The sequence below is a fragment of the Pseudophryne corroboree genome, chromosome 9 (assembly GCF_028390025.1).
Source record: "Pseudophryne corroboree isolate aPseCor3 chromosome 9, aPseCor3.hap2, whole genome shotgun sequence".
NCBI classification, from domain to species: Eukaryota; Metazoa; Chordata; class Amphibia; order Anura; family Myobatrachidae; genus Pseudophryne; species Pseudophryne corroboree.
Genome location: NC_086452.1, coordinates 60246204 through 60259172, shown reverse-complemented (window position 1 = coordinate 60259172; position 12969 = coordinate 60246204). Strand labels below are relative to the sequence as shown.

At 47.5% G+C, this 12969-nt stretch overlaps 1 protein-coding gene across 1 annotated transcript in view; it reads right to left on the bottom strand.

Annotated features, from left to right (window-relative positions):
- The window catches only part of LOC134957459 (aldo-keto reductase family 1 member A1-like), a 66169-nt gene that overhangs the window by 29298 nt on the left and 23902 nt on the right, over positions 1-12969 (bottom strand). Inside the window, exon 3 of the mRNA XM_063939408.1 lies at positions 2709-2828. Within this exon, the coding sequence (XP_063795478.1) occupies positions 2709-2828 (120 nt within the window). The remainder of the gene's footprint in view (positions 1-2708; positions 2829-12969) is intronic.

Below are 12969 nucleotides of genomic sequence, written 5' to 3'. Positions count from 1 at the left end.
GACAGCAGGAGAGATCTACCATACAAGGTGAAACTATGGATTGATAAATTAGAGTGAGATAACTAGTACCCATACAGATATCATACTTTCCTTATCTAGCAAATGAGTTCCTGGTTAGTCGTGTATCTCCCATCATACCCTCCCAACCTGCGTCAGGCACTCCTGGCAGGTCTCTTATGTGAGCAGTGCAATGTTTGGAAGAAGGTTAGTGTGCAGAAGCTGGGCCTGTAGCAGAGTTATAGGGGCTGGTTCTGAGTCGGACGCATCTGCCATCTCAGCCGCCTCCTTGCTGCCTCCTCGGACATTGTATAGTAAAATCTGTATAGGGAAGCCTGTCCCGCCCACTGTCCTTAGGTCTGCTCCCATTATTAGTATCAGGACGTACACAAAATACGGGTGGTATTCATGTGACCGCCGGTCAGCTGACCGACAGTCACATGACCTCCTCCACGAGCCCGACGGCTCACTATCCCGATGGTCGGCATGCCGACCAACAGGGACTATTTCCACTCGTAGGTGTCCACGACACCCATAGAGTGGGAATAGAACCCGTGGCGACCACTGGTCGCCACCGAGCCCGCAGCGTGGACGAGCGCAGCGAGCCTGCAAGGGGCTTGCTGCACTCGCCCCTCCCCGCCGGGATCCCGGCGTTGGTATGCTGCCGGGATCCCGGCGTCGGTAAGGTGACCCGCCGGTCACCAGTACTACACCCCAAAATACAGTACAACAACTACAATATATCCACTAAGTGGTCAAATTATTATGATCGCCCGGCGAAGGTCTGCACAGACACTCATGTAATAATGGGGCGAGGACATTGGACAATGAACATGAAATGAATGTTGGCACCCGCAGCAGCTGTGTGAGCATTACACCAATGGCTGCACTGGTGAATCGCTAGAGAGCGGCAGTTGGTAAAGTGTTACACAAAGTGGACCAGCAGTCAGAACACTCGGGGGTAGATGTATTCAAATTCATGCTTCGGCCGTTATGTGTAAGTATCCGCTTCACCTCCGGGTCGCCATGTGTTAAACTACCTGTCTGTCGATGTGCGCTCTCCCTATTCGGCTGCTCGGACCAGTGCTTTCATTCCTTGAACCCATGACCTCAGTACTGTGAAGCAGTAATGCTATCCATTACGCCATCCGTACTGCCCCAATAGTCTGCCCGTATTTTTAAAGTGCCAGTCATTTAAAAGGATATACTGTCAGACTTGCCGGAATTCCTGCGCAGCCTGCAGCTCGCAGGCAGTTACATAAGCCTCATGTTTGCAGTTACACCACGTGATGGTAGTTTCTAGATATGGAAACAACAGCATAGAAGCATGGATCCTTCTTGCAGGTGCGTATCTACCCCTTGGCCAGGTTGGCACTCACCAGGGGTGCTAGACGAGGAGAGGCACCGTCTGAAGGTGCCACCCATGGCCAGGGGGTAGAATCGCGCAGTGGCTGCGGGCGAGCATGAACTAGTGAAAGTCACTAACTTTACTAGATAACTTTACCAGATGACATATTACATGATGTCATAACACCCGTCGGGCGCCTCCCGGAACTCTGGGAGGAGTCTAAAGGATAAGGGATTGAAAAGAGGAGCCGTGCCTATGTCCTCCAGCTGCTTGCCAGTATGTTGCATTTCTAGTCCACAACTTTTGGAGTGGATGGACATAACACATAGGGCGGGATGTACCAATCTCTTGTTTAAATGCGGAAAGAAGCCCATAGGCTTCTATAGGGTTTTTACAGCAATTTCCCGTTAGTACATCCCCACCCTTATTGTGTAAGGGGCACTCCTACTGTGTGAGCATAATATGTAAAGTGCACTACTACTGTGGGCATAATCTGTAGGGGCACTACTAATGTGGGCATTATCTGTAAGGGGCACTACTCATGTGGGCATTATCTGTAAGGGGCACTACTAATGTGTGACATAATGTGTAAGAGGCACTACTAATGTAGGTATAATGTGTAAGAGGCACTACTAATGTAGGTATAATGTGTAAGAGGCACTACTAATGTAGGCATAATGTGTAAGAGGCGCTACTAATGTGTGACATAATGTGTAAGAGGCACTACTAATGTGGGCATTATCTGTAAGGGGCACTACTAATGTAGGCATAATGTGTAAGAGGCACTACTAATGTGTGACATAATGTGTAAGGGGCACTACTATTGTGTGGCATAATAAGAAGGGGGCACTACTACTGTGTGGCATGTGTAAAGGGCACTACTGTGTGGCATAATGTGTATTAGGGGTACTGCTGTGTGGCGTGATGTGTATAAGGGGCACTACTGTGTGGCGTAACATGAATAAGAGACACAACTGTGTGGTGTAATGTGAATAAGGGGACTACTGTGGGGTGTAATTTGAATAAGAGACGCTACTGTGTTGTGTAATGTGAATAAGGGACACTTCTATGCAGTGTAATGTGAGTAAGCAGAACCACTGTGTGGCATAACTTGAATTGGGGTACTATTTTGTGGCCATGCTCCTTCCCCACAAGACCATCCCCCTATTTTGAGGCATCCTGTACGTGTTTAAAATGGTAACTGTTATTGTTGGCCCTTTAACATGGCTTTGAGGGATGAATTTAAAATTGAAATAATAATACACACAAAAAATTGATCCTAGTAAATATACTCCCATGAGTCACACTAGCTGTATAATTGACTATAACCAATGCTATGATTGATGTACATTAAATGTTTTACCTTGGTACATGCGAGACCTTCTTTGATACCTTCTCCCACTTCAGTTTCATTTTCATACACAAAGGCACAGTCTATGTTGCGATAGCCAACTCCGATCGCGTATTTCACGGCTTCTTTCACCTGTCACCAGAGACGACACAGTGGGTCAGTCTTTTCACTAAATGCATACACTGCAGCTATTGGGATCAATCATTTCTAGACAAATACTGAATATCAAATTATTGCACCAATAAAACCACTGACGCAACTGAGGCTTTCTTACAATTTTGAAATGCTCCTTAATTTCTCCCAATTCTATTAATGTGATGCCACAGACGGCAACTCATCTGCCCATCCGAATTTACATAATTCACAAGTATTATTTTAACATGAGATATCTGTTATGAGTTTGAGTTGAGGAGATAATAGAATCTTAGTCTCTGCATAGTATATAAAAAAAAAAGTCACCGGTAGGCATCTGTCTGTTTGTTCGGGCTAATCTCGAGAACCATTGGGTGGATTTTGATGCAGTTTCCAGAATTCTATAGAGCATTTGTCGAGGAAAGTTTAGGTGTATGAAATATTAATCTATGACAAAAGGGAGCCGAGCAGTAACGATTATAGTAATAGGAGTAAATATGCTAATGGCGAATGAAAAACGCATTTTAACCACTAGAGGGAAGTGTTGGATTATTACATTTTACTTACAATAGCACATTGCTAAATAGCATACAAAATAAATCCATGTTACAGGAAAAGCCACCAACAAAATGAAACTACATTACGATCTCTTCATCTCTACATAGTATAAAATAAAGTCTCCAGTAGGCGTCTGTCTTTTTGTTGGGGCTAATCTAGAGAACCACTGGACAGATTTTGATGCATTTTTCACAATTCTTTAGAGCATTTGTCGAGGAAGACTTTAGAAGTATGAAACAGTAAACTATGACAAAAGGGAGCTGAGCAGTGACTTTTTAGTGAAGCAAGTAAAAAAAAGTCTGGGTGTTTTCTTGGCTTATGCTGCCTAAACCATTAAAGATATATCACAACAATGGACTTTGGGGGTAATTCAGACCTGATCGCTAGGCTGCGTTTTCGTACAGCATGCACGGGTACAAAGCGGAACGCCGCTCAGCGATGGGTTTGTGCGGAGGATCCATTCGCAAGGAGATTGACAGAAAGAAGGCGTTTGTGGGTGGCAACTGACCGTTTTCAGAAGTGGTTGGAAAAACGCAGGCGTTCCCAAGCGTTTGCAGGGATGGTTCCTGACGTATATTACGGCCATGGACAGTCTGATGTGATCGCAGTGGCTAAATAAGTCCTGGGCTGTGCAGAGACTGCACAATGGGGGTCATTCCGAGTTGATCACTAGCTGCCTTTGTTCGCAGCGCAGCGATCAGCCTAAAAATCGGCATTTCTGCACATGCGTAGGCACCGCAATGCGCACGCGTGACGTACGGGTACAAAGTCCTTTGTTGTTTTGCACAGGTTCTAGCAAAGTTTTCAGTCGCACTGACGGCTGCAAGAAGATTGACAGGATGGGGGCGTTTCTGGGTGTCAACTGACCGTTTTCAGGGAGTGTTTGCAAAAGCGCAGGCGTGTCTGAAAAAACGCAGGCGTGGCTGGGCGTTCGCTGGGCGGATGTATGACATCAAATCCGGACACGAATAGGCTGAAGTGATCACAAGCGCTGAGTAGGTTCAGGGACGTGCAGTCAGGGGAGGCAGTGCCTCCCCTGTCATAATGATTTAAATAATAAAAAGAAGATATTTATGACACAGCGTCTGTTATAAATATCTTCTTCTATTATTTTACCATTGTCCCCTGTCACTGTGCTGCATCCTTGGGTTGAGGCAGCGGGGGGCGGGCAGGGGGCGGGGTGCAGCAATGGGCTACCATTACAGTCCGGGCAGCGGGGGGGGGGGGGGGGGGGGGGGGCGGGCGGAGGGGGCTGGGCGCAGCAATGGGCTGTGAAAGCCCATTGAAAATGCATGGGGAAGCGGCACCTTTACTGGTGCCGCAATGACAGGGGCGTGCATTCAGCCCCGATGAATGCACGCCCCTGTCAGTCCCCCAGATGTGAGTGGACCAGAGGATCCAGTGCTGGATCCGCTGTCCAATCACAAGCGATCTCCCCTTCCCGGCTGCAGCAGGCGCCGTGGGCTTTGTGGGCGCCTGCTGACTAACACTAGAGGTCATAATTGACCCCTAGTGTCTGAGCGGCGCTACTATGGGAGAGACATAGTAGAGACGAGCCGCCCGGCGGACGGAGACGGAGGACAGTGCTGCAGGATCGGTAAGTATGTGTGTGTTTGTTTTTTTTTTTATGTGTTTGGGCTTTGGGGGGCACCGCCACAAGGGGTAATGCTACAAGGGGCACAGTGACTGGGGGCACAACTACGGGGGGCACAGTGACTGGGGGCATAGCTATTGGGGGCAGAGCTACAAGGGGCACAGTGACTGGGGGCACAACTACAGGGGGCACAACTATAAGGGGCACAGTGACTGGGGGCACAACTATAAGGGGCACAGTGACTGGGGGCAGAGCTTCAAGGGGCACAGCTACAAGGGGCACAGTGACGGGTCACAACTACATGGGGCACAGCGACTGGGGGCACAACTACAAGGGGCACAGTGACTGGGGGCACAACTACAGGGGGCACAGCGACTGGGGGCACAGCGACTGGGGGCACTGCTACTCGGGGCACTGCTACTCGGGGCACAGCGACTGGGGGCACAATTACAGGGGTCACAACTACTGGGGGCACAGCCACAAGGGGCACAGCTACTGGGGCTAAAGCTACAGGGGTCACAACTGCTTGGGGCACAGCGACTGGGGGCACTGCTTCTCGGGGCACAGCGACTGGGGGCACAATCACAGGAGTCACAACTACTGGGGGCACAGCCACAAGGGGCACAGCTACAGGGGGCACTGCGACTGGGGTCACAATTACAGGGGTCACAAGGGGCACAGCTACTGGGGGCAAAGCTACAGGGGTCACAACTGCTTGGGGCACAGCGACTGGGGGCACAATCACAGGGGTCACAACTACTGGGGGCACAGCTACAGGGGGCACAGCTACTCGAGGCACTGCTACTTGGGGCACAGCGACTGGGGGCACAACTACAGGGGCACAGCTACAGGAGGCACAGCGACGGGGCACAGTGACTGGGGGCACTGCTACTCGGGGCACAGCGACTCGGGGCACAATTACAGGGGTCACAACTACTGGGGGCACAGCCACAAGGGGCACAGCTACTGGGGGCAAAGCTACAGGGGTCACAACTACTCGGGGCACAGCGACAGCAGGCACAACTACTCAGGCACTTCTACTGGGGGGCACAGCTAGAGGGGTCACAACTACTAGGGGCGCCTGCTCCATCCTCCCAGCCAGCAGCAGCACTCTCCCCTGTCTGTGCTAATGTCTTCCTGCGTCAGCGAGTGCATAATATTCATTCATTTCTCTCTCTCTATATATCTCTCCCCCCCCCCCCCCCCCACACACACACACACACACTCCTGTGGATTACTTTGTAAGTTTAATGTTCATTTTTACAGGCACCGGCCCTATTGGATTCTACTGGACAAGTGGACGTGATCGGCGTGGGATGTAGGTAAGTGATATCTCTCATTTTTACAGGTACCCCTATTGGATTCTACTGGACAAGTGGACGTGAATCTCAGCGTGGGATGTAGGTAAGTATGTGTAAGTGTGTTATAATAAATTTTTACTTACACAGTGTATTTTTGTTGTTGTAGAACTACAGGTACCAGCTATTTCCCCACATGCTGGTACTTGAGGTTCTCCAAGTACCAGCAAGCGGGGGAGGCTTGCTGGGCCTTGTAGTTCCACAACAAAAAACAATATTCTTTTTTTACACACTTATGGCTATCAGCCTGGCACCCACCGACCAGGGGTGCTGGGGACAGCCTCGGGCTTCACCCCTGGCCCTTGGGTGCCTGGAGGGGGGGGGGGGCTTGATTTAAGGGGTTTTAAAAATACGGGGGACCCCTACATCTTTTGTCCCCCATATTTTTGGAACCAGGACCGGACTAACCGGTGCTGGTTGTCTAACCGGTGCTGGTTGTCTAAATACGGGGAACCCCTGTCCAATTTCCCCCCAGTATTTATACAACCAGGACCGGCTCAAAGAGCCCGAGGCTGGTTATACTTAGGAGGGGGGACCTCACACATTTTTTTTAATTTTTTTTTTAACCCATTCAGACCCTTCTCCATTAAGTTAATGGAAGCCCTGGACAACAAAATTGCATTTGTGTCCTCCTCCCACTCCCTTCCCAGTCCCAAACACTAATTATTATTTTTATTTTCTATAAAAATGTACAATAAATCACAAGTATGATGAACAGGCAGGCAGCGGGCATTGGCGGCATCGGACTGAGATGCAAATTAGTAGCGGAGGGCTGGGTCAGTTGATGGTGGGCAAGTTTGTAAGCCATTGGCGGTGGCAGCGGGCAACAGCTCAGAGGCAGTAGCGGGCATTGGCTCGGCGGCGGTAGGGGTCATCGGCAGGATCCGGCGGACATTATGGCTGTAGTGCCTCACCAACCACTGACCTCACCGCACGCCACTGAGTAGGTTCAGAGCTACCCAGAAACTGTACAAACTGTTTTTGCAGGCGCACTGCTGCACAAGCGTTCGCACTTCTGCAAAGCTAAAATACACTCCCCAGTGGGCGGCAGCATAGCGTTTGCACGGCTGCTAAAACTAGCTAACGAGCGATCAACTCGGAATGAACCCCAATATCTGTTTGTAGAGCTCTGCTACACATGCGTTTGCACACTTGCAAAGCGAAATTACACTCCCCCTGTAGGGGGCGACTATCTGTTCGTAGCAGTGCAAAAATTGCCTGCTAGCAATCAGGTCTGAATTAGGCCCTTTATTTCATGCTATGTAAAGACTGATACGTATTTTCTGGTTTCTCCAGAAAAATTTATATAAGCCCCGTTTACTAAAATAAAATTACAGTTTTTCCCTTTTTATTCCATTCCTGTTTCATTTTTGTTAAAAACGATTGTTTTTCCTCAAAGTAATAAGACCTCGGTTAAAGAAGCCTATCGCCGTAAATTCAAAATTGCTCCTGTGCAAAGCAGTGTTAATTTATATACTGTACAACACAATAAGGTGGTGCAGTTTAACGACTAACCACAAGAGGTCACTGTTGAGCTGTAACTCAATTCTCAATTCAATTCTACTGTTATATTGTTTACCAGTACGGTGGTTCCCAAACATGTTTTTTCCTGCCGACACAGACGTGATTCATTTTTCCATGATGCCCCACTTTTAAAATATATTGAAACAGAAACAAAGCTAAATATATTTGGAAAAGCAAAGTGAAATGCAACCAAGTTGTTTTATATACCTTGATATATATATATATATATATATACATAGTTTTATCATACACCCATAGACCTTGCAAACTATTTAAACATTAAACATTTTAAACATTAAAAATATTTTTTTCAGTCCATTCCATACATTGGAGGATTGTTTGCAAAGTCTATGGGTGTATGATAAAACCATTTGTACTGAAATTGATTGGTTACCAATATAAATTGGTGTGTATAATTAGGCGCCCCTGAAGATACCCCTATTATATATCCAAAATCATAGGGTCTCTATCTGGCAGAGGTCCATCCTCAGGGTATTAGCAGCCGAATTTAAACTACATCTTATAAAGAATATTTGCACTAAGAGGCACAAACGCAGTATTATTAACGCACATATTTTACTTTTATATATATATATATATATATATATATGCAATAAAATGGACTCCGGCACTTGGATATGTCCCTTGCACGGGACTGTCTTGCTCAGGTGCCCTCCTCCGTGGACAGCGTCCACCTTACATATAAACAGTGAAAAACGAGGCGGCACTCAGAGGCTTCAGAAAAGCAGCAAACTTTGTATTAGTGCAGATCAACGTTTCGGGGTCTCCCCCTTCGTCAGGATTAGTGCAAAATGTCAGACAGTGCGAATAAATACCACTTACCCCCAATCAGAACATCCCCGCATGCTGATGCCGCTGGCCGCAGCCGCCGGACCTCCGTTCTGACGTCACCCGCGTCTCAGCGGAAGTGACGCGCCGGGAGCCCGTCGGCGCGTCCATGGCAACGCACCCTGGTAACGGAGTTGTAAACAATGCATGAAAACACCAGTGTCAGTTTCTGATAACAACGTAACGTGCCCACTTAAAAGTGTTTGCTGCAATATAATGCAGCACCATAATTAAAAACCAACAGTGAACAGTTAATATATTACCAGGTTAAAAAACGACATATAAGTGATAAAAAACATAATGCACATGCAAACAAATTACAAGATAAAAATACACATCAGTGACCTGCAATGCACCGGCAGTTACTAGATGCAGATACTTTTATATTAGTATATATTGCAACTACCCCCTGGACCTAGCATCCTATCCTACATGAAATTGATGAGCCCTAGGTTATCATTAAGACCCACAGGCCTAAGAGTGTTAAGCCTGTGAATCCACCGGGATTCCAGCTGCAATAGCTTTTTCCCTCTGTTACCACCTCGCATAGATTCAGGAACGTGATCAATTATTCTATGTTTAAAAGTGGCCATCGTGTGTCGGTGCTCCAAAAAATGTTTGGCCACAGGTTGGTCACCCTTCCCTGTGGCCAAAGCATTCCTAATGGCCAGTCGGTGCTGTGCCATCCTGATCTTAAACTGGCACTCTGTTTTGCCTATGTAGTATCTGCCACAAGGGCACATAATGGCATACACGACAAATTTAGTGGTGCAGGTAAGAGGCCATCTAATCGGGAATTTTTTACCGGAGCAAGGGTGCACAATGTGATCGCCCACGGACATATGCGAACACGTTGTGCACCCAGTGCATTTGAAGCAGCCATTCTTGCGTTTCAGAAAATGTTTCGGTTCCTCTCTGAACTTGGCCATGTCTGTTTTAACGAGCAAATCTTTGATGCTGCGCCCCTTCACAAAGGTAGGCATAATGTGATGATGTTTAAACATTGGCAACTCAGGGTCAGAGGTTACCACCGGCCAAAGCTTCTTAATCTGTTTTTGAATATGTTGGCTGTGTACGTTATAAGCACTAACCCATGGGATTACGTCACCTAACTTTTTCTTCCCTGCAGGGGCCAAACAGTCAATTCTATTCCTTTTTACTGCCTTGTTACGGGCTTGAGTTAACAATTTTTGTGGGTACCCTCTGACTCGTAGTCTGGCCTCCATCTCGTCTAGCTGTCTGTCCCTTTCCTCAAGGTTACTGTTGATTCTGCATACTCTTAATAATTGGGCATAAGGGACCCCCCTGACCGTGGGGATTGGATGACAACTATCGTACCTCAATATTGTATTGCGGTCAGTTGGTTTCTTGTATAACGACGTGGCCAACTTACCATCCCTGATTTTAATAATCAAATCCAGGAAACAAATTTCATCTGGACTGCTGTTCAATGTTAATTTGACAGGGCTATCAGTGGCATTATGTGCCGCAATCATATTGGCCAAATCTATTACATCTCCATGCCACATTATCAGCAGGTCGTCTATGTATCTAAAATACATGAATAATCTACTAGACACTGACCTGTTGGTAAAAAACAGACTGCGCTCCACATCCCACATGAAGGCGTTAGCAAACGAGGGTGCCACGGAAGAACCCATGGCACACCCCGTTTGCTGCCTGTAAAACTGCCCATCAAAACTAAAGAAATTATGACTTAGAGTGAATTCAAGCAATGTCATGAAGAAATCAATATCAGGGCCGTCATATAGGCCATTCCCAGTGATCAACTGGCGAACAGCCTGCATCCCTTGGCTGTGAGGGATGCAGGTGTACAGGCTAGTAACATCGATCATGGCTAACGAAATATCAGGGGGAATGACGTCAAGTGACCCAAACTTTTGCAGTAGAGTAGTGGAATCTTTAAGGTGGGTAAAAGTACCCTGCACACAGGGCTGCAAATAACTATCCAGAAAGATAGCCACTGGTTCACACAGCGACCCACGGGCAGAAATGATAGGTCTGCCCGGGGGTCTCTGTGCGTCCTTGTGGATTTTTGGAATGATGTAAAACAAGGGGGACACGGGATATTCCAGCAGTAATTTATCGGAAATCTCAGTGGAGATGATGTCCTCATCCTTAGCCTGCTGTAGGATATTTCTTAATTCAGCCTGGTAGGCCGCCGACGGATCATGTGGGAGCCTGCAATAAGTAGCTTCATCACTGAGCAGCCTCAGGCATTCAGCTCGGTAGTCTGTAGTCTCCTGGACCACGATCGCCCCTCCCTTGTCCGCACCACGGACTACGATATCCTTCCTCTTACTTAGATCACGCAAGGCCATCCTTTCATCATGTCGCAAGTTGTGTGGTTTGTGACCATCCTGCGTGTGCCCTGCTGCTTCCACCATCCTGTGAAAAGTCTTAAGAGAGGCATTTTGTGTGCTGGGATCAAAACGCGACCTGGGGCCCAGTTTCTGAATCCTCGGTGGTAACTTGTCTTTCTGTTTGCCAGGCGGTTGTTTACCAAAGTACTCTTTCAGTTTTAATGAACGATGAAGTTTATAAGCATTGACCTTCCAGTCAAACTCGTCACCATAAGAAGTTGGGACGAAAGATAGTCCTTTGCTGAGGACTTTTGTTTCAGCCAGAGTAAGCGGGGTTTTAGACAGATTGAAAATTAATGTTTCTTCGCCCTGGGTAACTTGGGGCGGGTTCTGTCTTTTGTTCTGACCGCCTCTTCGCGTCCGTTTCTGTTTCTTCCTCGTGCCGAATATTCTGCACGGGTATTTACCCCTAAAGGGGATTCACGTTGCACAGAAGATGTTACTGGAGTGCGGGCGTCGTCAGACTCACTCGCAGATGTATTCTCAAACCGCTCAGGCTGTTTCGTTCTACGGAACCGCTGGAATTTCCCACCGCCTGATGTGTTGGTGGTAGTTCCCAGCCATGGGTACACTCGATGAAAGGTGTAATCAAGCTGAACTTTGGAGAGCTTTTCTTTTTTAAATTTCAGCAGGTTATTCTTGTAGTGTTCCACCTGTTCATTCAATTTTGTCAACCAGGCTGTCGACTGTTCGGCCGCCAGCAGTGGGGCGTGTTCTTGCTCAAAAGTGGCTATATGCTCTTTTGTTTTGTTGTGCTCTCTAGTGGATTCGTCGATCACCAAGAGGATCAAATCCATGGAGCACTTATTGAGTATGGATATCCACTTTTTGCAGAACTCCATATTGTACCGCCCAATAGTGGGTACATTATGTACCCTAAAACCCCTAGGGAGCTGTTTCGCCCGATAATAATCGGAGAGTGTCCGGCTATGGTACAAGTAGTCAAGTTCCCTCTTTCGTAGCCTTAATAGCTCCCTAAAGGCCTCCTCATTAGTAGTGACAAATAGTTCCGAAAACACTGGCTCTTTGTGCAAAATGCTTTCTGCCTCTAAATCTGAAAAACTGAGAGTATCGTATGTATCACAGTGTAAGAGGAATGAAGTGAAGTCCCCTGGCTCTGGAGCCGATGTGGCCATGATGAGTTGCAGATCGAACTGTGCTGTTGTCGGTTAAAGTGCTAATGTGCAGTCAAAAGTGCTTGCAGTGCCAATGTAAACTTGTGAAAAAAAAAAAGGAAAAACGGGAAAAGAGGTGATCCTGTGGATAATGTGGTAAGTCCCAGTATATAAAGTACCAGTGCCTTGAGTACAGAGTCTCGGTGCCTGCACGGCACAGGGAGACCCAGATACATGCAATAAAATGGACTCCGGCACTTGGATATGTCCCTTGCACGGGACTGTCTTGCTCAGGTGTCCTCCTCCGTGGACAGCGTCCACCTTACATATAAACAGTGAAAAACGAGGCGGCACTCAGAGGCTTCAGAAAAGCAGCAAACTTTGTATTAGTGCAGATCAACGTTTCGGGGTCTCCCCCTTCGTCAGGATTAGTGCAAAATGTCAGACAGTGCGAATAAATACCACTTACCCCCAATCAGAACATCCCCGCATGCTGATGCCGCTGGCCGCAGCCGCCGGACCTCCGTTCTGACGTCACCCGCGTCTCAGCGGAAGTGACGCGCCGGGAGCCCGTCGGCGCGTCCATGGCAACGCACCCTGGTAACGGAGTTGTAAACAATGCATGAAAACACCAGTGTCAGTTTCTGATAACAACGTAACGTGCCCACTTAAAAGTGTTTGCTGCAATATAATGCAGCACCATAATTAAAAACCAACAGTGAACAGTTAATATATTACCAGGTTAAAAAAACGACATAT